The sequence below is a fragment of the Rhea pennata genome, chromosome 2, assembly GCF_028389875.1.
Source record: "Rhea pennata isolate bPtePen1 chromosome 2, bPtePen1.pri, whole genome shotgun sequence".
Taxonomy (NCBI): domain Eukaryota; kingdom Metazoa; phylum Chordata; class Aves; order Rheiformes; family Rheidae; genus Rhea; species Rhea pennata.
In genome coordinates, this window is record NC_084664.1 from 26,017,014 (window position 1) to 26,041,859 (window position 24,846).

Consider the following 24,846-nt stretch of genomic DNA (forward strand, 5'->3'; position numbering starts at 1 on the left):
TTCCACAAGAGGGTTGTTTATTGATTTAATTCACAGTTTCTATGAGCTAAAGCTCAGTACTATTTATCATCATTCTTTAAACAACCACCATTTATTAATCCTGCACAAGTCAGTACAAACAGGAACAACATTCACAATTCACTTCCTTAGACCACTCTATACATAAAGTAGTTATTCACAAGATTCAAGTTGTTTGGACCATTTACTGTTACTTTTCATACTTGTATCAGGCCTTGAGGAAATTACTATTTTTTTCTAGAAAAGAATTTGCTGGTTTTTGAACCTAATCATTTCACAGCTGTTTCAAGTTAGACAAAAATCCAGATAGATTTTAGTTAGATTCTCCAAAAAATCTGTTTTACAAGTATTTTTGTAGTCTGCTCAGTATTGGTCATCTGTACAGTATCATTTTTTTTAAATAAGTATGTGGGCACTTACAGGCATCAGCCAAGACCACAGATAGATAGTTTGCTTCAGTATCTGCTGTTCTGCTCTTACAGTAGAGCACTAAGGAAGTATTTCCAGCTTAGTGCCTGTTACCTGATAGATTTACCATAATTGAATACAGAGGCAATGTACACAGTTGTACCCTTTAAGAGGGGAAAATAACTATTAACTATTTTTCAGAATCAAAGATTTCAGTTTGTAGAAAAAGCATATTGTTTCTTCACCCTTAAGGAAAGGGTTGGCATGCACTTTAAAAATGTTACACAAATAGAGAAGAGAGTTTTCATTTTAGAAAATGCAAAAAAGTTGTAAACCAAGCAGTTATACACAGCAATATTAAATGATATGGAAAAACAAATTAAATAGCACAGCTGGTAGGTTACTGTTGCTTTCATACAAAGTAGATGGAACAGTTTCCAATTGCCGTTCATTTTATCATAGTTCTATTCAGAAGTCCATTAGTTCAGACAACTTAAATAGATAAGGTTTTCGTTCCAGAACTTAGTGACCTCCTCTTGTATCTGATAACTGGGTTATTAGGTGTGTGTATCATTGTTGTATAGTTTATAGTTGGAAAATAGTCATTGATGAGATCAAATTTATATAAACGAAGCAAAGTAGACCAAATGGTCTTAATCTGAACATAAGCAAAGTTTTCTCCAATACAGCGATGACGGCCTAGAAGGAAATCCAAAGGAGTTTGTTGTCAAACATGATTTTATAGCTAAGTTAATTTTAAAATTTTACATGAACTGTAATCACTTCTTTCTAACCCACCTGAGGCTTTGATCCAACAAGCATTATGTAACTACATGAAAGCCTTGTTTTCATAAATTTTCAAAACATTAAACAGATGATTGAATAGTTCAGTAAGATTATATTGTTCTGTTCTCACCACAGAGTGAGAATTTATGCAACATTAAAGGAGTTTACAACATCATGAAAAGATACCAACTAAAACTGGACTGCAGTTGTATCTGCAAAACGTTGAGTGTTATGAATCTCTATGTACATTTTACTCTGATCTTAAAATGACTTTGTATTAAGAGGTTTTCACCTTGACTTAAAGACTTGAGTAACTGAAATACAAAACATGATAACATAAAGATTTTTTTAATTGCTATCCAAGTACTATTTACAGCTATTACTAAGTGCGAAACTAAGGATCTGATCAACTGCATTCTTTTAATGGCACTTCCATAGTAAGCAAACTTGCAGGCAGCAATAGAAAGAAGAAATACTCTCAGATGCTACAAAGTGAGGAGGTGCTGTAAGAGGTGTTGGATGAGCAGTAGGAGTCACACAAGTACACAGTCATTCAGGAAAACACTGCATTTCCTTATTGGCCAGCTGTTACTTACCAGCACCAAATGGAATGTAGGCAAATTTCTCTGCAGCTGCTGGGTTATCCTGGAGATACCGGTCGGGCTTGAAGTCAAGAGCATCTTTCCACGAGTCCTTCAGTCTCTGATTAACAGTGGGAGACACACAGACCTGATGGCCGGGAGGAATGCTATACCCAGCAACAGTCTACAAGGCAGGGAGAGAAGAACCTGTGTTGTAAGAAAATTCTCCATTTTTCTTTTTAAAGTAATACTTCAAACTCTATTGTGAGACTTTGATTTCAAAGAGATTTTTGGCTGAGCCAGTTTAAAACTAATGCCATCAACTATGTCATTGTTTTAATTGTGTAGGGCTCATGATTCAGGCAACTGCAGAAAGCTTTCAACTGCTTTAACAAAGCTGACAATTCTACAGAAAAATAATTTAAAGGCTGAAGATTTGCTGAAAACATTTGTCATGAGAAGGATAGCTTTTAAAAATAATTTGAAATTTTATTTATACAAACGGATTTTCTTTTAGATTTACCTAGCATGTATCGTTATTTAAGTGCAAGCCAAATTTTTTCCCAAGATAGCTATTAAAAAAAAAGGCAAACTGCAGAACCCTTAAATGTTTAGTAGTAAATTAAGAACTCTAGAGACTGATAGCTAAAAGAAAGGGTCAGTTGCACTCAGAAAGACCAAGTAATGAGTATGACAATTTTGATCTGTTCATCCAGAGTACAGAAATACAGGAAGTGTAATACCTAGTGTGAAAATAAGGCCAACAAAAACAATATACCAGAAAGAAGGCTACTCAAGAGGAAACTCTAAAATTAAGATGAGACAGTATGTTATACCCATTTAAAGACTATGCCACACAGTCCAAGCAGAGCTCCAGTCCCACAAAGTCAAGAACACATGCAATAGCAACAGAAGTACTAGTAGAACCAGATAAACGGCTTGGTAAGGGTCCTGGACTCAACAGGTCTGTTTTTAAAGGTATCTGAGTACTGACATCAGTATACATTCCTAACGTAACATATTGAAAAAAAGGATGATTAATGTTAAGAAATGAATAAACAGGACTAAGGTAATACTTGTTGACATACCACAAGCTGATCTGACTCAGTAATAAAGAGAGTTATCAGTACAGCTGAGTAGTTAAACCTAGTCAGGGACTAGGAACTAGTCTAAGCAAGCAGTTTACTAAATCCTGGGGTGCCTCTGGCTGTCATCACTGCCAGGGTACATGGCTTGCTGTGTTCTGCCCCGTCAGCTGGCATGGCCCCAGCCCTGCCTGGCCTTTTCCACAGAGCTCTTCCCAGGCAGGTAGCACGCACCATTGATGGGGTTAGTCTATCCCAGGTTCGGAACTTCACGCTTGTCCTTACTGAATTTTGTGAAGTTCCTGGCCCATTCCTCTAGCCTGCCTCAGTTTCTGAACAGCAGCCCTGCTTTACTGAACTGAAGTTACATCCAGTAACTGTACTCACTTGAGGAGTTTTGGCCATTCTCATCATAGTCATTATAGGAGGTCTCAGCCTTAAAGTTTCTTTTAGGCAACGATCCAACAAACTGAGATCCTTCAGCTGCAAATATAAAGAAAATGATATATCAAAATATAGGCAAGTTTATTCAATGTGCACAAAAAGGTATCTTCTACCATTACAAAATTCAAAGAATAAGCGCTTCATATTTACATGTACTTCATTAGCTATCCTGCTAAGTTTCTGCTTTTCCAGTTATTTCAATTGAAAAAATTAATCCCCTACCAGCAGAATCAATAATGACTACTTCCGGATTGATCCGTCTCACAAGTGTTTTCTCATGCCTAACTGAAGAAAAAGATCGCACTGCATCCTTTTCCTCACTGGGAATACAAAGGATCTTCTTCCTCAACTCAGTTGATCATTTTAGCAGAGCTTTAGCAACTGCAATTTCTTTGGTCAACACTGATACAAAAAAGTAGCAGGTTGAAAAGTTACTGGAAAAGGAGGAGATGGAAGAAACATATTGGCAAACAGTGTCACCACAGGGTGCTTATGACACAGATACGATTCTATCACAAAGCATAAGATTGTATTTTATATTTTTTCAAGTAAGTGTCTAAGCTATAACAATATCCAGCAGGAAGAATGTAACATACAAACCTGGTCATAAGTTAATGGTGGCAAGTCATCTCCACAAACCGCTTTCTGTTCTGCGTAACACTGTTCCTGTATTGATTTGTCTCTGGCTAGGAAGAAGCCAAGCCAGGCACTAGTGGTGGAGGATGTGTGTTGCCCTGCTAACAGCAACCCAATAAGCATGCCAGCAACTTCATCATCCGTCAGTGGACGGCCATCCCTAGGTTAAAGGGCAGTATGTTAGAGCTTCATTTGATGAAGTTTCCAGTTATAGTAGTACATGTAACTTCTTCTAATTTACTTTTCTTTCTCCTTCTCTTAGGCTCCAAATGGAACAGCTAAATATTTGAGGGAAGGGACAGCAGGTGGCAACAGATGCTCTAGGAACCTTACATTATTGGAAGGCCAGAAATGAGAAAGGAAGCAATCATTTATCCACTGATGATAACCTCAGGAAGTCTGAACAAGCATTTATAATTAAACTTTTGAAGGTATTTTTAAAATACAGCTAAAACCAAGGCTGGCAAGAAAAAGCGATGCAGCCCGTGAGAGTTTTTTTGTTATTGTTTTTTTGTTTTTGTTTTTGTAGACGCAACTGAAGAATTCAAAACTAAAGTGTACTATAAATGGCAAGTCTTCAAAGTCTTCAACCCCTTTGCTTACTTATAGGAAGCATCAAGTAGAGTTTGGAGTATGTCATCTTCTTTCTCCTCAGACTTTCGACGTTTCTGGATAACCTTATAGAAGATATTCTTTATTTCTTTGTGCGCTCGATCGCGTCGTCTGCAATTCAAAGCACTCGCATTAGCCACTTTGTATTATACAAAGTAACACAAAACACTTAAGATTTACTGGGATGTCTAGAACATCCTTACAAACAAGAAATAGAAGGAAAACAAAAACAAACGAACAAGCCTGAATTGCTTCATCTGTTATTTCTGGTACCTGAAGCTAGGCAGAGGTAGCCAACCTGGTAGGAGCCAGGCAGCATGAGTAAATCCCCCATCCAAATCAGCATACAGCTGAGCTACCTTCTCATTCAGTAAGCTTCTTATTTCTTTCCCATGTAAGCAATGACTTGCTGTCAAAATGATAAGTTCTGAAAGGGCTTCAAACAGGTCTGAGGAAGAGTTGAGAAAGAACAGTGAGAATGCATTTTAGGAGAGAGATTAAGCTTTACAGATTTTTGATTATTTTTATTTTCTAGAAGAGAAAAATAAGTTCAGATTCATAATTTTAAATACAGTTTTAACTTGTTTTCCTACTAAAGTTTAAACTTCTATGTCTCTGTCAGTGTTCAACCTTTATTGAAGCTATTTTTTCTAGGAAAAAGGAAAAGGAAAGCTATTAATCCTTCCATACAAGGTAAACCATGCAACACAAGCTCTATCCTTACTACACATAAAAGAAGTCATACAAGAACATAACCTTGAAATGCAGGCCCATGGGCAAGCAGTTAGTTTTGCTGCTCATTAAACTATCTTGTGAGTATTTCTAAATTTGTTCTTTCACTGTTGGCTTGCAACAATAGTGATGGGGATCAGCTCACCAGGCTAACTAGGAAAGCCAGGTAGGAAATAAAAGAAGAATCTTACTCAGGTAACTACTGGCCTATATAAAAATACAGAAATAACAACCACGATGGCCAAATCCCGCTAATCAACAGAAACATATAGTATATCATTAGACAAACACTTCCTATCAACCTAACTTTATCAACCTTAAGCATGCGTATCTTCAGTGTAGATGACACTGAGCTAAGATCTTAGACATGAGGTCTGAGAAGTCACTGCAGTCTTTTTTATCTAAAGGCTAAGAATGGTTACACTGAATTAACTCATACCTGGCAAAACTAGCACAATTCAAGCCAGGCAACAGGTACACAGTCTATTCCCACACTAAGAAAGAATGAGTAAGACAGTTCTTTTATCCTGTCAGTGAATTTCTAAGCAGTTTTATTCTCGCAGAGCCTTAAATTTGAGTAATCAAGAATGTATTTTGCATTTTTATTCTTTTGTCCAGTAGTTTAGCCTATGCCATTTTTCAGTCCTTTAATAATGCTGCAGTAAATCATTTACAAAAAAAAAAAAAAAAAAAAAGAAAGAAAAGAAAAAAAAAGAAAAAAAAAACACATCCTGCACTGGCCTTCATTCGTTCACAGAAAATATGAGTGAAAAGGTATTTGATCTTGCTTACTCCTTTCTCCACTCTCTCCCCATGTTTTAAAATACTCTTTTGTTTCTTCTTCAATCACAGATACATGCTGTTTAAATCGGGCAATATTTAGCCCAGTTTTGAGCATCTTCTTCTGTTCCAAAAACACCTAGAAAAACAAGACAGAGAAGCAGTCAGTACAAGGATCATCATATTAATGTAATTAATTTATTATTATTTATACTGTAACAACATACAAAAGGAAAAAGAAATTAGGATTGGTAGGGTAAAGCAGATACTAAGATTTAAATAACAGATAACATTCTATGTTTCACCTACTTTGTTTTTCAAGCAAAAGTCTAATAATACCTGAACCAAATACTAGCTTAAAGAAGCTAAAATTCCTTATTCTACAGTACCAAAATAGAAAATTAATTAAATAATTATTCTCTTTGTTAAGTAAGCTTTAAAAATTAAGATGCAATATGTACCTGGGATTAACATATGGCATGCACTTCAGATGAGATTAATAACTAGATACATAATCTCAAACCTAAGCAGACCTGTCGTGCAAAGTCTGGATACAGACTACATTCCACATTATACAGCCTCCTTGCTTCATCTTCTCCCAGCGTCTTTTTCTTTTCTCATGCTGTAATACCTTATCTCTGTTTAAAATGCACCCTTCCTTCACAACACCCTCTGATCTCACTGCCCAGAAGTCCAAAAGAAATAGGAAGCAAACTGCTTCCAAGTGGTGAGCTTCACACCCTTCTCAACTTTCCATTTGTATGCACAGAATCACAGCTAATAAATCTACTGGTAAAAAAAAGCCCATTATTTGAGGACAATCATTCAATAGGTTGATATGTCATCTTCTGAGAAAATTATTCAATTAATTTTTAATCTCTATTTATGGATTAGGGCATCTACCCTATGTAGCTACACTTCACCAAGCAATACAACAAAAACTGTAGTCTTCTCACCGAGGTCTCTCTGCATGTACTGCAAAGTTTACTCACAAAACAGAAGGCGTAGAAGAAAGGTTACTTGGTTACTTCTCAGTAACTTCCAAATAACTTCTGTTTGCTGAATGCAATGATGATGGCAGCAGTCTATCAGAGTATACATGCCAGAGAGCAATGAGACAGGCACATTTTCCCTTGCAAAGTGCAAAGAAAGCACACACCAGCCCGTCTCTGCCTCAGCTTGACAAATGTCACACAGAAGTGAATATGTCCACTGGCATTTCAGTTTCTCTCAAAGAACAGTCATCTGAAAGAGTCTCAGTGGAAGGGGACACAGTAAATACGAACTGGTAGTTGGATGATGCACATTAACAAACTTTTAATTACCAGAATTACTGGTAAATAACTTTTCTTCCTTTTGTAGATCATTGTCAAATTGAAGAGATGGAGAGAAATGCAGCTTGGGCAGGAAGAAGGAGGTCTCAAAAGCTCTGGGTTATCCATCAGTGCTACCATATATTTTGCCCAACGAGGGTTTGAACAGCTCTCCAAACAGCTACGAAGTAGTTGTTACCAGACAACACTACACAGAAAGATAGCTGACTTCTGGCAGAATACCTTGTGGCCACAACTGGGCATGCCAGCTTGTCAGCTTCTTACAGCAATGCATCCAACTAGAGTGCTAATAGCAAAATATCTGCATCTCAGCTGCAGAAACAAACAGCTCAGGTGCTTTTCTGAAGAACCTGAATCTGAAGTGATAAAAAGCATCAAAGGTACAAATGAAACAGGCTTATACACAGACACCACAGCATAATACAAAGAGACTAATCTCTAGACTAAAGCAGGATTCCAACATTAAGTAAAAATGTAGGCTAACTCTAGAAAAAGACCTCGTTTCAGAAAAACAGCAGTATATAGTGGACCAACAAGGTAAGCCTGAATCATCCTGTATACTTGAGGAATAACATAGCTGTAAGAAATGCCACTTCTCGATGAGCTTATAGAAAGTTCTATTAAACACCCAAAGGATAACATCAGATCCTAGAAGAACAAGCTGTTGAATGAAAAAAAGACATTAAACTCCATCTGTGAACTGTGGAGTGTGAAAGCTCAAGTCAAAGCAGCAGCAACAGCAAGTGGATGGAACATTCACAGAATTAAGAGACTACCACCTCTCAGTTTCATGAAGACATCTCAAGACAGTCAGAATCTAAGAAGTGAGAAAGTCTGGTCAATTTAGCAGTCTGTGTCTGCTAAATTCATAGACACTTTTCTAATACTGGTTAATACCAGAGAAGAACATGAAAAGTGTAACACAGAGAATCATCTATCTTTTACACTTTAGTGATTCTGAAAGGGAATCCTTATGGCATCTCTGACTCTCTGAGGCAAAACCTCTGCCTGTTGAAACTAGCAGAAGCCTTATTTATGGAAGAGGTCTCCTTGGATATAAGACATGAACTCCTAATTGTTGTCCAGGCTACAATCCTCCTGATCTCATCCACAAAAGGATAAGAAGAGCTGAACAATCAAGTATTAAAAAAAAAAAAAAAAAAAAAAACCACACATGCACACACAAAACAATCAATCAACCCTCCAAAAAAGCCCAAACTTTGTTACATCCTCTATCTACCATTTTATCACTTCCCAACGAAGCAGGAGAAAGCATGGTTCTCCTTTATTTATTTGTGAAGTGGCAAGTTGGTAGCTATTAGTTACATATGAGATTACCAAGAGAATTGAGTAAGAATAACTGTAGACTCGTTCACTGTCTATCACTGCAAAATGCTGGCATGGTGGATGCCCAGTGATTACAGACTCTAAGCCAAATAACTCAAAAGGACAATATCATTGCAAGTAGCCTTTGGCAGGGAAGAAGGGAGAGGCAAACTTCTAACAAAGACTAGGCTAAGGAGGGAAAGTCTTGATGGCTGCAGAAACCATTACTGATCAAATGATTGGCATCTGTAAGATAAAATGCATAAAGTCACAATTGAAAATCCAAAGATAAAGTATAGCACAATGCTGTTCCTGCTACCAGACTACTCTGTAATACAAGAGCTTGTCAATGCCAGCATACTCCAAATGCAGACTACCAGTGGAGCAGTGAAAAGCAGGTATCTGCAGTTTAAGAGTCTGACTGTCCTGATGAGCAACAAGGAGACTTAAAATAGCATGAATGATAACAAGAGGCAACACTTAGCTCAGAAACAATTACACGTTACTTTACTTTCAGACCCATGCAGATTGTATTCTGCAAATATACACAAAAAAATATACACTCAGTCCTAGCAAGACAAACTTTGTGATGCTAAGTTTTAAATTAATACTCATCATATAGATTGGTACGGCATGAATGAAAAATTACCACTCTAAAGCTCCCTCAGGAGGAAAACCTAAATTTGTTCTTAAGGAAAAAGTAAACTGTAGTCACTGACATGCTGTAAGATAATGAAAAAAATGACTCACTTAACCTTTCCACTATCATGGAATCAGAAGGTTTCAAAAACAAGAAACTGCATCAGGACTGATGAACAGCCAGATGGTAAACACTGTAGCCTAGGTATGTTCAGTCTTGATCATCCAATTGAGACTACTTAACAGCTGCATCACACGTTGCAGTCAGAATTGCATATGAACAATAAATCCCATCATACAGAGCCAAAAGCTCATGGCTCCCTAATCAGAATTTAAATTATCTTACTGTTCAACTGATGTTATATTTAAAATACATACCATATTAGGGACATCATAAGCAACTCCCTTGCCAAAGACTGGTGTGGTTAACCGAGAGTATACCTCCTCTGCATTCAAATCTTCATTTTTACTATTGAAGAGTAGAGCAGCAGCATCACTGCCTAGTAAGTATGTGAATGTCTTGCCAACCATAGTGAAACTGAACACAGGCCCATACTAAGGGGGAAAAAAATAACAGTTCATTTTAACCATAAAATCACAATCTCTTCACCTACAGCCTTTCATAAAATATTAGCTATTTAAAATGACAACATTAAATCATTGCACTGAAGTAATTGGTTTGAGAGTGACTGTCTCCATCTACAATATGCACATACACCTACATATTGTACTGGACATGTCACGTGTAAGCAGCAATGAAAAGGAAGAAAAGAGAGAAAAAAAGAAAAGGAAGTTTGACAGAGAAAACTGGTACAAGTCATTACTCCCTTACAAAGTGGCTAGAGATGTAATACGGATATGAATATTTTAAGTCACATTCAAATTTTTTTCAATAGTCTAGCTCATCTTTCTCCATATTGTAAGACTACTGTAGTTGTTTTAAAAATCTAAGTAAAATATCCACAACACCAGAAAACTGGCAGAGAAACCACAGGACATGCAGCCTATAGCAATTCACAAACACTAGCTTGAAAAATTTTAGATTTGGACTTAAGCATTGGTAACTAGCAATTATTACCAATAATTAGAGATTTTTAAAGTGTAAAGGTCATCTCCAGTGGATCCTCATATAGTAAGTTTGCCTTTCTGCAAGTTAACCAATCTCAGATTTAAGTCTATGACTCTAGAAAGTTTAAGACACTGCAAAACAGATCAATAAACTTTACTGTAATTAAAGCTCTACTGCATTAGTTTTTTTTTTTTTCCCCTCTTTTGGGCTGTATAAATTACTGTGCTTTTATGCACCAGCGTTTTTACCATTGCAAAGGGCCTTAAAAATCCATTGTTATCTACAGAGAAGGTAATTTATTATATGCCAATCTGGTCTCAGATTACTAAAGAGTAAGATAAAAACAAAGTTATAAATCAGCTTTTTAGTTACCTGTGATTCAATTATGAACAGTATTCAAATACATAGATATATTTTTCCAACTGAGATATCACAGAAAATGTTTTTTCAGTAGCAAAGTTGTATTGTATATAAAAAGATCTAAAATCAGTCTACTGTGCAGGTTTCACACCATACTCAAGTCACTTAACGAGACTGAACTTTTTTAAAACAAGTCCAAGATACAGAACTTAACAGGTAAACTAGAATATTCTAGCATATGCTCAGACAGTCACGTGGGAGAACACACCTGCTCATAAGCATTTTCCAAAAATTCAATGGGACTTTTTCCAAATGCTATTGCATGTCCAAGGAAAGGGATGCTTGATGAAATGTAGGGTGGGTATTTCTGAGAAAGAAAAAGAAAAGCAGATACTGAGTTTTCTTCAGAGAATAAATCTATGTAACAACTAAACACAGAAGAGGCTTTATATATATTTTAAGTTCTTTAACAACTTTAAGTTAAGTTGAATATATATATATATTCAAAGTCCAACTTTGGAAATCTGAGCTTTTTTTGTGGTGAAGTACAACTGGGCCATATTTAAAAGATTGAAATAAGTATTCTCGCTAACCTGCCCCCGAAATTAAAGCAAAAAGATACCACAATTGAAGAGCAGCCAGGTTAAAAAAAAAAAAAAAAAAAAGACACAGGGAAAAAAAAAGTGATTTACTAGATAACCCCGGAAAGCACCAACCTCCATTTATCAACGAATTTCGCGTACGGGTGGGAGCAGTCCTTCAAGCTTCGCTTCTCCGACAGTAAGGGGCAGGGGCCTCGCCCGCGGGACGCGTGAGCAGCTCGGGCCCGGGCGGCCCCAGGCAGCTGAGCGAAGGGACGAGCCCGCGCAGCCCCGGCCACAAGCGCGGCCCGCCGGGCGGGCGGAGGCGCCGCTCGCTCCGCACAGTCTGCGCCCCCGCCCAGCCCAGCCCAGCCCAGCCCGCCGCCCTGCCCGGGGACACCGCGGTGCCCCCCCCCTCCCCCGGCGCCCACCTCCTGGCCGGAGCCGACGCGGCGCCGGTAGCCGAGCTGGAGCAGGTAACCGAGGCTCAGCACGAAGGCGGAGGCGGCCAGCACCAAGGAGAGGGGGCTGCCGACGGCCAGGCGCTCCAGCAGGCACCCGCCGGCATCCAGCAGGCTCAGCATCTCCTCAGCGACCGACAGACCGAGCAGCCCGCACCGATCCGCCGCCGCGCCGCACCCGCCGCAAGTCCCGTCCCCGCGGCGGGCAGGGCCCCGGCGGAGGCGAGCGCCACGGTGCCGCCCCGCCCCCCAGCGCTGGGCTGATCTCTGCCCATGTGACGATGGCCGGAGCCTGAGCCAATCGGCGGCCGCGCGCCACGGGGTGACGGCACCTGCCGGGCTGCGAGGGGCGCGATTGGGCGGGCGCGGCGCGGCGCGGCGCTGCCGCTCGCGGGGCGGCGGTTGGGCAGGGGCGGCGGTTGGCGCGGGGCTGGCGCGTCCCTGTAGCGCGGGGCGAGGCTGCCCCGAGGCGCCCTGTGAGGGCTGGCGGCGCCCGGGGAGGAGTTGCTGTACGGTGAGCGCCGCCTCAGACTTTCAGCGTGGGTGTCATGGCGCTGTGGGCTGCCTAGCGGTTTGGATGCCAGCGTACCGTTGTGGTTGGAGTACATTTGGGGCACTTTTTCAGTAGAGCTGCTGTTTTAATTTCCTCTGAGAGAAACACAGTTCCTGTGCGTGAAAACCTGTCTGTGAACCAAGTGAATGCGAGTACAGCTGCTGAATCCACTTCCAAATCACATTCCCCCAAATCAAAAGGCTAATGTAAGCACAGACAGCAGTATACCAAAAACTGCTCTCATAAATTTCATGGATATTTTCTTCTAAAGCCTGCCAGAATGCTTTCAAGCAACCCAAACTGTAACCGGCACATTCAGCTCCTTGCTTTAGCCCACAAAGGTGCAGGATTACTGTGAAGACAGAGACTGTGAAGATGGAGAACATCAAGCTCACAGGTTACTCTAAATGGTCTGCTAGGCAGAAGTCTATTCTAACACATCTTCATTACTATCTAAAATAGCTAGAATAAAGCTGGCATAGGTGGGTATGCATATCTGTGATACAATTATGCCTTTGACAGCAGTATGGGTATATCTTTTCAGCATCGCTCAGCCCAAAGTCTTACCTCAGTTTCATTTCTCATGGTGCAGCATTCCAAAAGACTCCAGTGGCCAGGCATATCTGCACAGGACAGTGCCTAGAGTATTACTGACCACTCCTGAGCTGCTAAATAAGAGAGAGCCAAGTTCTGATCCTTAGACTTGAGGCCAAGTGATATGAGCTGAGTTGCCTCCACTGTGGGAGGTCTAGCACTTTGTAGAGCAGACTGGTTGAATCCACATCACATAGCACTTGAACCTATTAGGTCTCCTCTGCACCACCTGTGGCACCACTGTGATGAGAAAGTAATATTTCTTTTTCACTTCAAAATGTCTGAAATAATAAAAGGGCTGGGTTTCATGCCACCTGAATAGTGCTTTCACAACATGAAATGGAGCATGTGCATTGCATGGCCCAGAGTGCCACAAGAGGGAATACAGGAATATTTATGATTACAAGACTTCTGGGGATAGTGACAGAAGCCTGTGCATGGCTGGGAAAGGTGCATGGCTGGGAAAGGCAAATGGCTTGCAGTATCATTTATACTGCTCTTTGGAAGTTTTTTCTGAAGTGAATTGTCCTCAAAACCATGCCAGCTTTGTCTTGGAGAGGACTCTGGCACAGTCCAAAGCAGAGCCAGACACCAAGTTAAGTCCAGTAGCGAGGACAATGCAGTGCTTGAGCTCATGCCCTGCCTCTTTTACTCAGCAGTGTAGGTGTTTCCATTGCTGCCACATACTTTATCACACTGAACACCTAAGTTCCCTGTTTCTAAACACGTTTCTCATATTTTGCAATTACTGTGAAGCGACCTCTTTCTTCTTGATGTTTATGTGCTGCTTTTAAATAAGCTAGAAAGATAACATCCATTTGTAACTATGCTCACTGAGTATTTTCAAATTGCCTCCTGTATCTTCATGTAGCTTCAGAATACATTCGCAAATTTGTTCTGAATAACCTGTTAAAACCACAAAGGAAAATTTTTCTGCTCATTCATTCACTCTTTCAGTTCATTATTCAAGAATATCACGATGAAACAAACAACTTGATAAAATAGATTAAAGGCATTCTACTCAAATTACATCAAATATGTTTTTAAACAAAATTATTTCACTGGAAATAAAAAGATGGTGTATCTTTTTTTATATATATTCAATTTTTAAAAGATAAATACAGGATTCTGAGCCGCTTTGTAAAAAGAGGCTGAGCTTTTCTCAAGATATGGTATGCTCAAAGTGATAACACTTTCATGGGAAATAAAAGAATAATATCACAAACTTTTCTTCATTTCATAAATACTCTTTGTACATCACATGTTTAGAATTTTACTGATTGTGAATAGAGTTTTAAAGCTTTCACTTTGTTGGTGAGATAATGCATGCCTGTCATTACTAGGATTCTGATCAGTTTATCTATCATTTCAGCAGAAGTTAAGACTTGGTTTTCACTTCTCCAAATGTTCAGTGCTGTGATGATTTTCTCTTCCAGCTTAAGAGTCCTGTTTGGAAAAGAGTTATAAAGAGGAAACATCTGAAAAAAATCTAAGATTTGGAGATACTTAATAAATTTTACATAGACATACCTACTCAGTATTTAACAAAGTATCATGAATTTTATAATCAAAATATTGTTTATTAATTTCATAAAAAAGAAAGGAAAGGAAAATGGGAAATAAAATTAACAAGATTCTGTTACAATAATCTGTATCTAACCTGCTATTTCCAAGAGACTTGATGTCAGCATGAGGAAGTTGCAGTTTCTGGCAGAAGAATTCAAAATTTTCATAAGGAACATTGTCAGCAATCACTTCTAATATCTTCTGCAATATTTTCTCTAAATAGAAACATATAAAGTACTATCCTTAATTAAATAAAATGGTGTGTCTTGTTTAACAGATGTTGTGTAAATGCTGTTGACCTGCTTCAGGATTTTTCTAACTGCTAAATACCATTTTCTAAGGTGATGTCACCATCCTGGAGGATGCATCATCTCTCCCTGATGTCCCTGTTGGGGAGGAGATGGAACGCTCATCATCTAAGGGAGGTCTGGCCCCCAACCAACAGGGCTATAAAACCCAAGGGAATCTCTGGTACACTGCTAAGTCTCTGGTAGTTGCTCCAGACCATCTGTCTTTGTTGGCTGCCGCATTATGGCTGGCTTGCATTTTCTTGAATTTGAAGGAGCACAGCTCCAAGCTCCATTTGTTTGAGACAGCAGAGCAAGGAAGCACAGGCTGTTTCTCTGGATGACTTGTCACGCATTACAGCAATAGTGTGGTTGGGAGGTACAGTCTTTTAAGCATTTTTGCACAGTAATCATCTACATCACAATTCAGCTCAATACCGGTCAAGAGTGAGGCACATTATGAAAGCAACTGCATATACCTGAATAGCTCATACACGCTAGGAATTCAAATCTCTCTCTTATGTGACAGAAAATAATAATTGGCGGGATTAGAACTTACTGCATTTGCACTGCATAAGGTGGTGAAACAGGGGGTGCAATACTCTTTCCTTCTTCTCTTCTCTTTGGTATTCATCAAGTTATGAAAGGACTTATTCTGGGCTGAGTAAAATCACTGTAGAGTGGAGTTCATTGCATGAGACAGGCACCACTTGCTCCTGGAGGTGGGCAACCTCCAGAGTCAGGGAAACTAGCAGGGCAATAATATTCAGATAATCTCTTTTAGAAGGGTCTACATAAAGACTGCCTTTTTTCAGATGAGAGGAATGTATGGAGGCATCTCCCGCAGCAGGAACTCTTGGTAGTTGTAGAGGGGTTGGGTAACCTGCAGTGATCAGTACAGACTCTATCACATGCCACACCAGACCACTCCAGATGCAGAGAGCGTATGGGATTTGCACCACTCTGGTTAGCCATAGTGTGTGGTATGTGCACAGGAGTAGGGATGGTACTTCACTGCCAATCTCCAAAGTCACACCACTTCCTTGGTTAACACATGAAGCAGCACAATGTTCTCAATAAACTTACCACTTAAAGTTGGCTACAAAGACATAGCAGGGAAGTGCTGTTACTGTTGTACCCTGCTTCCCTACCTACACTATAAAAAGCCTAACTTTGCCTTTGCCTGTGCTTACTGTTAAAGAAAGTTGGACTGAAGCTGTCTCCAGTTAGTCACTTAGCATAGCATTAGTAGCCAGCATTACTGAAGTCTTAGACTATAAGCTAGTTGCTAAAGTCTTAGGCCATAAGCAGGTCCCCAAACGAGTTCAAGCCAATTACAATCAACAGCAGAAGCTAGAAAATGACTTGCCTGGAGACAATGAGGGGAAACAATGAAAAACGAGAAGACCCCAGACCCTAATACTACTATTGGTTCTGTACTATTGAGGGGGGATTTAGATTGTAAGTGTATAAATGCCCAGGAATTTCTTTGTTCAGGATCCCTCTCTGGAGGCACCTAACTTGAGCTGTAATTACTGCACATGTGCCATTAGACTGAATTTTATTTTAATTTGGCTTTGAACTTCTGGAATCAGTGAGAACCTAGGGTTAGGCCCTGCTATGGTGGCAAGCAAGCCTAATTTTCCATTACATTTGCAAGATCCCATTCTAGAATCTCAGCTACAGGTGAACGCAGAAGTGCTGTGTACCCTGGGACATGATGATGCCATGTCCTCTGGGCTTCAGGACACCTACAGTAGCCGATATACCACACTCTCCAAATAATGCTCCTGGGACATCATCTACAAAGAATAAGTCTAGTCCAGGTGTTCTCATTCCCATTTTGGTCTAGGGAAGTATATGTTTGGGAAGAACAAGCACTGGCAAAAGTATAGTGTAGTCTCTTATTTCTGGACAGTGTCAGAAACTTACATACTTTTTATCTAGGCCTCCACAGATTCCATGGACAGAGGCAAGGATGGTTTCCACTGTGCCACCTCAGAACCCTGCAAGAGCAGGCAACAATGAGTGTCCTTTTTAGAATATACTGGAATAATGTGCAACATCCAGAATCGGCATCTGGAATGACTAAAGGCACAGGGCTGCCTCTCAGTGGAGCAAACCTGACCCAGGTGTACAACAGCAGGTAGGCAGTGCCTCCTAGCTGAGATGCATGAGAGAGCCGATATAAACAATTCCTTCCAGTGCTTCAACATCAACTTGCCTGGGCTTCCTCTTCAGGAACCCCTACTGTAGTCTTCATCTTGGATGAGCCATCAGTATTTAGGCTGTGGAAACATGTCCACCTCACTTACAGTTATTTCTCTAGTGTTTTTTTTTAATGGCTACATCCTCTTGTGTCTTCTCTTGCTTTTTAGGTTTGAGTATGTTTTCTCTCTTTTATCATTTGTGACTGATATTGGTTATCTGGGTTATTAGTTGTGAGTTCTTTTTTTAAAAACGTGAGTGACCACATTGGCCAACATTTTCTGTTTTGGTAAATTTTAACCAGTAAAGCTATACATTGATGTCAAGAGAGGTATTAAGCTATTTTTGTAATTTTGCACAGACTCTGGCAAAGCAGATAGCTAGGCAGCCTGAAGGGGAAGGATGGCACAGAGATATGGGCAGTGCTAGAAACTTAAGCCTGAAAGAGAACAGGTGTGAGATGCCATACTGAGCTGTGCAGATAACAGGATAGTGAGGCTGTTACACTGTTAAGATGAATGGGTTTTGCTAGGATAAGGATAACAGAACATTCAGATGAGATTAATATTAATACAAGAACACTAGGCAATTCAGGACGTTTAGATGAGGGAAAAATACCTGAAAGAAAGAAAAGTTGTGCTCTTTTTGGTTGCAGGAGCTGTAAGGAGCACAGCAAGGCATATTTTTTTCTTCAACTTTTTGGACTGAGGGGGGAAAGATGCTGGAAGGGAGGAATATAGTGTCTTTATTTTGGGAGATGGGGGTAGGGATTAGGAAAAAGTAATTTGGGATGGGGAGAGAGAGCATAAGAGGAATCAGAAATAAATAATAAAGCATTTTTTCCTTTGCTAGAGGGGGCGAGATTGATGAGAAAGAGGTGTTTGTTTATTGTCCTGGATACTGTGAGAAAATGAGTCCTCTCTTGATAGCAGTAGGCCTGTGCTTGTGTGCACTAGGTAACATAGTTTACTTTGTCCAGATGTTGTGGAGTTCTGTTGTGACCAAGGGAAGATCATTAATCATAAGTCTCTCTATGCAAACCTCTATACAATAATAATGCATACATCGATGTTGATTCCTCGGTCTATATGATGCCTACAAAGTAAGTACACAAACAGTAACCATAATTTAAATACTGCTTACACTAACCTTCAGTGAGGAAAAGAAACAGAGCCAGTACTGATAATGACATTTAAAACTAACGGAATGAATTTTCAACAGCTCCTACAGTAGCTATCTTTAATGCACCAAATTACCTAATAATATACTTGTTCTTAACATACCATCTCTTTCATCAGCACTTTCCAGATAGCATAGAATGGGATGTAGTTGCTTTCCTTTACACACCTCTTGCAGTGGTTCAAACAGAGCATTTCCATCAAAGTTTATATCTGTCAGCAAATGAAGATGCCGAAGACCAGCTGGCAAAGATGTCAGACAATTTCCTGGTAAAATACACAGAAATGCCTAATTATATCTGCATCATATTAACCTAAAGAAGTTTGTGACATGTGAAGTGAGGATTTTTTTTTTCAAAATGGTAATGAGCTTAGCATTGCATAAAGACGGGAAGACAGTTTTTGTTTCAAGGAACTTACTGTTTCAAGATTTGACTGAAGATCAATAAAGAAAACAGAATCTTTTCACTGATTTTGTAGCCTATAGCACTGATCTCATGGCCTACTGCAGTGTAAAACAGATAATCTTGTAGAAGTTAGTGTTGGCATTATGAAAATTATTCTTCAGGAAGTACTGAAGGAAGAAATGGAAATTAGATGGTGCACAAGAAATAAAAGGTATTTAAAAGTATTTGAAGGGAGAGTTAGGAACGGTTCAGTGACAAGATAAAGTGCAACAAATGCAGAGGTAGATGGAAATAAAAGCAAAGAAGGAACTTGAGAAGGAAGCTGAAAAGAGGTTAAGTAGAGATTTCACAAAATGAAGAAGTCTGTGCATCAGCAAAACAGGTAGGAAAAATAAGTGAAGAGACATGAAAGAAGAGCGATACAAGCAGAGCAGTATAGGATGAAGAGACTTCAAAACTATAGCCCTGGTTTGTAGCAGTGTAAGTAAAAGCAGTCCTTGGCCCATAGGATTTTACATAGTATCAAGCAGAAGACATTTGAATAAACTTCCAGAGCAGCCTAGCTGTCTGTAAAGCATAGCAAGGCAGGAAGGGATCCTTTTCAGGGATGCTTCAGGTAATACCAAACATGCAGCTTCCCAAGGTAACAAGACACAAGTCTTCGACGGGAGCAGACAGCATGGGAGTGTGCTGAGCCACAGGCACGGTGTGAACTGAACTAATGCAGTGTGGGCATGGCAGCTGTATTTGGCTGCATACAGTGCTCTGTACTGCTGGTTATCTGGATGTCCTGGCATCTGTAACAGTTAATTCACATTGAATGTAATCTACAAAAGTTATACATTCTTTGCAGCAGAAAAATATCAACTGTGTGACTGACAGGACCCTGAACAGTAAAGTCTGTTGTGACTGATGCTGAGTGGCTCTGAGCAAAAAAGTCTATAGTGATTGATACTTAGTGGTTCACAGGCCTATGATGATGTTTGCAAAAATCATGTCATTTAAAAAGATTTCACAGATGTGATCTCTGAAACAGCCATGTTAAAATATTAAATTTAAGAGAGTTTGCTTGGTTAGAAGGCATGAAATATAACACCAGCCTATATTAAAAATTAGAAAGTTGCATTTTCCTCAGTTCTTTTTTCATTACCATCTTATCTTGTGATACATTTTTGCTTGTTAGGGGTATAGCTCAATGCCTAAATTTTACTAAGGGATTGAATGCCTGATACTTACCACTTAGGTCAAGTTGCTGCAGATTCCTTAGCGATGTAATAGATTTGGGGAGCTGACTGATATCATTATTATTTGCAATTAAATGGACCAAATATTCCAGTTCTCCTATGCCATCTGGAATTTCCTTTAGTGCATTATGAGATATGTCAAGCTCTCTGAGGCGAATCAATTTAGATATCTCCTCTGGAACTCTTGTTAACTAATAAAGAAATATAACAATTGTTACATTACTCATTTATACAGATACAACTATTTCTCTTCTGTAAAAAGTTAAAAGGGTAATTTTTCCTGCAGACAAAACAGCCTTCCATTTATTTATTTCCAACAATAAAAGCTCCTGACGTTCCACTCTAGGGAAAATTAATTTATTACTTCTGATAAAAATGCTGATGCTGAGCACAGAAATTTGCCAGGAGGTTTTTTAGACAAAATAATAGAACAGCAAAAAAATATACATTGGAATAATGTATCTACAGGTGGAGCTTCAGGAGACTTTTTTTAGTCCTTGTTATCACTAATGAATCATAAAAAAAAAAAAAAATTACCCTCTCAGAAGAACACATTTTTTTTCTTTACTTTCAGTAAACAGTATTTTCTTTACTTTCAACTGATCATGACAGCACATTGTAATTTTTTTCCGTGACAGCTACTCATCTGACTTTTTAATGAGAAGAGAAGTTAGACAGGTTTAGATTTCCTTAGGAGAATACTTTTCCCTGTTTCTTAGGATAAAAAACAGAATAAACATTTCCCCTCACTGGATTTTAACAATGTGAAGCAATTTCTTTTCTGCTATAAAAAATGGAATATCTAATGTAGCTTTTCTTGTTGGGATATCCAATTTTAATAAATAAGACACAATTTGGAAGGTAGTGTTCATTTCACAGAGAGAAATGCTAGAGGCAGGCTAATCTACCAAATTGGAGCTAGTCACTTTGTCTCTCAATATCCATAAGGATAGAAAATACATAGTTTCATAATAATACTAAAAGAACAGAAAATATATAGTTGTTTCAGATCAATCTGATTACCTAAATATTGCCTCAAGAGATACCTATATAAAATGAGGTGCATGTCTAGTATTTCTAAATAAGTTTGCATGCCTTTATAAATCCTAATAGATTTTTGTCCAGTTCTGATATTAAAAATGGGTAATTACATATACAGATTTTCATCTTTACAAACTATTTTTCTGCTGTTTACGGTAGGTGTATTCAAACACAAGAGCTTTTACATCTGTTAGAAGAAAATCTATTAATAATAATTTTGTAACATAACAATCTGCAATGCAGGTTTTTCTTACCTAAAGGAAAATGTTCTCTTACCTTCAACCCATTCACTTGACACATTGTCAATTTCTCCAGGGATGAGAGATGACATATTTCAGAAGGGAAAGATACAAACTGGTTGTTTGATACATTTAGCTCTTTAATCACTTCTAGATTACTAATCTTTAAAGGAATGCTTTTTATCTGATTATTTGCAAGGTTGAGTATTTGTAAATTCTTTAAAGAACACAGTTCTTCAGGAAATAAGTCAAATTTATTGCAGTTTAAAAGAAGTACCTGGAGAGCCTTCATCTCAGATACCATTGCTGACATGCTATTGATTTCGTTCTCACTTACATCCAAGTAAATTAGTTTTGTAAGGCTGCACAAGTATGCAGAAAGAGAGGACAGTTTATTTTTATTTAAATGTAGATACTCCAAATTTTTAATGTAAGAAATTCCAGGTACTATTTCTGCAATACAGTTTCCACTCAGATTTAAGTACTTAAGCTCAAATAGTGCACATAATGCATGTGGAAACTGAGAGAACTTATTATTGCTGAGGTCGGCTTTGGTTATCCAAATACAATTTTTTAATTCGATAGGAATGTATGTCAATGCATTTCCAGAAACTTCTATTATGCAGAGATCTTTAAAATGTGATATTTGTTCATCCAGTGAGTCCAGCTGGTTCCTACTTAAGGAAAACTCCTTTAAGCGTTTAAGTTTGTGGATATTAGCAGGAAGCTGTGTTAACTGATTATCATGTAGAATGAGATGTTTCAACCTGGTACAGTTGCAAAGATTCTCTGTAATGTTTTTGAATAAATTTTTTGCAAGATTCAGAAACCTAAGTTCTTGTAAATTCTCAATTTTATCTGAAAGAAACTCCAGTTTGTTATCATCAGCTCTGAGTTCTTTTAGCTTTGTCAACTGAAAAAGTTGCACAGGCAAAAATATAAGGTTATTGCTACTGATTGAAAATGCTTGTAGTTTCTTGAGCTCTTTAATATCCTTTGGCAAGCTCTGAATCAAATTCTCACATATGCTGAGTTTTACTAGGTTCGGAAGATAGCAGACAACCTTTGGGAATATTAAAAGCTGATTGGAATCAATGTTGAGTACCTTCAAGTTTTTCATGTCAGCCATGGTATCTGGCAGAGTGTTTAGCTTGTTCCCAGCAAGTTCTAAAGTTTCAAGACTTTTCAATGCAAAAGGAAATTCATCAATGTTGTTATGATTGAGAAAGAGTTCCTTAATATTTACCAGTTTTGATAATTCTTTAGGGAGACATGATAACTGGTTGTGACTGACATTTAATACTGTTAATTTATGAAGTAAGGAAATTTCCGGTGGCAGTGATGTCAATTTATTTTTTTCAACTAATAGGACTTCCAGATTAATTAGATTACGTATATTTGAATGTAATGTTTTTATTTCATTGTTGTATAAGTGCAAATATTTTAAATTTTGTTTTTGAAAAGTGAGCAGAGAAACGTCCCTTAATCCTTTATTATTTAGCATAAGAGTGAAGTTCTCATCTTTTTCTTTAGGCAATGTATATGTTGATCCATTTTCAAGATTCACTGCTGATGGTAACATATCTGTTTTGACATCTTCATCAACATTCTCTGCAAAGATGTGGTTTAGTTTTGGGGTATTCTTTTCAGCTGATGTTAGTAGTTCATATTTTCTCACATCTGTTGCAGAGACACCTTGAGGCACTGTAGCAGCATTTATCTCAGCTGAAAATTCATATTTGTACCTTTTTCCAGGCAAATTGCTTTTTGATAAATTTTCAGTCATTTTATGGCTTTCCTCATTGTCATCTGTGTTAGGAACTTCATATGAAATTTCACTCAGACTTTTTGCAGTTAGGTCAACTTCTTTAGGATTCTCTGATGAATATAGTAAGTTTTCGCTGGCATCATTTTCAGGAAACTCATGAAAGCTTTCATTTAGTCTTTTTGTATTTATACCATTGGAGATTTCATCTTCTTCTGTCTCCAGAGACATTGTTGCTGTTCAGCTGTTTCTGAGTTGCTAACTGATTCCTTTCAGTACTTTTTTAAGAAATCAAATAAATCTATATGGAATAATGTATACTTCCAACATCAGTAGATTGAGCTTGTAAGAGAACTTGATAAAAATCTAGACTTCTTCCACATTTGTGAACTTGGCCATTTCTCTGTGTATCAAAAACATAGTGTTATTTACTGAAATGCTTGTTACTTTAATGTAATACCTTGTTTTTCCAGACTATAGATTACAGATTACAAAATATACATCACAAATACATGATTCCTTGAGATTTTGTAGAATCATCAAATCCATTGAAAGCATATATTAAATTGAGAAAGATTTGCAATTTCTCTTTACCTAAATACAAAATTTAGTTTAGTAATATCTTCTGACTAAAAAAAAAGTTTAAGATTTTAACAAACAGGAGCCTTAATTTGGACTTCCTAAATTTATACTTAAACACTTAACTAAGTGGCTTTAAAATGCTGAGTATGCAATCAATCTCATTAATTTGTTAACATTCTTAAATTATAAATGTGCTTACTTTTAAGCTCCTTAAAAAGCATGAGCAAATATTTATCATAATAGCTTTAAGTGGAAAGAATTGCTTAGCTCGGTATAAATATATATGGATTCATATATGTGAATTTAAATTTTGAAATCCACATCTGTAGGTATCTCTTAACACCTTAATAAACTGTTCTTGAAATTAATTTGATTCTGTTCTAATAATGCAGTCATGCTACCAAAGTAGTGTGACTTATTGCTACGTTAAACACAGTTCTGAACAGTTCCTTGTTTTTATGGTAAATAACAGTGGGATAGGCCAGCTTATTTCAGTTTGCTGCCAAGTACACTAATCCTGAGCTGTGCTTCCAGAAACACGCGGGAAGGCTAACGGCTGCCATGCACGGGTACAAGGCACGGAGGAGCAATCGAACACCGAGACGTTCTGTTTCGGCCTGTGGCACACTTGGTCGCCCGTGAGATTTGGAGAGCACGAGATTTTCCCTTTCAGTAGATACTCAAAGGCTTGTTTCATTTTAGCTCACCTCTCTCAGGCAGCAGACACCACTTACCTTGGTGGATGATGCACCCCAGGGCCCTGCTTGCTTGCTCTTCCTGCCTTATCACGTCAAATCACTATTTCACGCTTTCATCTGCTGATTATTAGTGATGCACCATCATAAACTGTACTTTCCCAGCCTCTTTGGGGGCCTATTGACAAATTACGGCCCGCAGCCCCTGAACTACATCAGCTGCCGGAGCGGGAAGGGAGCCTGGCGTCCCGTCCCGTCGCAGCCCTCCTCGCTCCGCAGCTGTCGCCGCCGCTCCCCTCAGCGCGGCCGCCGGTTGCCGCGGCAACGAACGGCGCCTCCCCCCGCCCCTCAGGAGCGGCCGCGCATGCGCGGAGGGGAGGCGCCCGCCGCTCGCTCCCTCAGGCTGCGCTCCCGGGCGCGGCGCGGGGCGTAGTCCTGTGACACCGTCCGCAAGATTAAGGCCGGGATCCGATTTACGGATGATTTTATTTGTACAGGCCTTTGGCCAGCGGCTAAATCTCAAATCGTGGCGGAAGCAGGCTTTACCGGAGTGAAGGGCCGCCAGCGGGAGGTTGAAATCCTGCACAGCAGCGGGGCTGCAGTTACAGGGGGAGGAATCCATCAGGCAGCCAGCG

At 38.9% G+C, this 24,846-nt stretch overlaps 2 protein-coding genes across 6 annotated transcripts in view; both read right to left on the minus strand.

The window, feature by feature from the left end:
• Nucleotides 1-23,244, minus strand: LOC134136869 (lanosterol 14-alpha demethylase). Of its 4 annotated transcripts, XM_062569107.1 has the most exons (14): nt 21,207-23,244; nt 19,882-20,080; nt 18,344-18,505; nt 14,660-14,780; nt 14,340-14,445; nt 11,079-11,177; nt 9,760-9,936; nt 6,095-6,221; nt 4,844-5,018; nt 4,562-4,681; nt 3,923-4,118; nt 3,266-3,361; nt 1,809-1,977; nt 1-1,125 (listed from the first exon to the last, which is right to left on the minus strand). In XM_062569107.1, exons 1-14 carry the CDS (start codon nt 23,163-23,165, stop codon nt 920-922), a joined length of 3,912 nt encoding a protein of 1,303 aa, XP_062425091.1. In that variant the 5' UTR covers nt 23,166-23,244; the 3' UTR covers nt 1-919. The 4 variants fall into 4 exon arrangements, 3 of the variants coding, with proteins under 3 accessions (XP_062425091.1, XP_062425090.1, XP_062425088.1); XM_062569106.1 differs by lacking the exons at nt 14,340-14,445; nt 14,660-14,780; nt 18,344-18,505; nt 19,882-20,080; nt 21,207-23,244 and adding an exon at nt 11,823-12,083; XM_062569104.1 differs by lacking the exons at nt 14,340-14,445; nt 14,660-14,780; nt 18,344-18,505; nt 19,882-20,080; nt 21,207-23,244 and adding an exon at nt 11,527-11,643.
• The window catches only part of KRIT1 (KRIT1 ankyrin repeat containing), a 26,275-nt gene continuing 24,581 nt past the window's right edge, over nt 23,153-24,846 (minus strand). For both annotated transcript variants that reach the window (XM_062569108.1, XM_062569109.1), the window contains exon 17: nt 23,153-23,337. In XM_062569108.1, the coding sequence (XP_062425092.1) occupies nt 23,236-23,337 (102 nt within the window). In that variant the 3' untranslated portion in view covers nt 23,153-23,235. The remainder of the gene's footprint in view (nt 23,338-24,846) is intronic.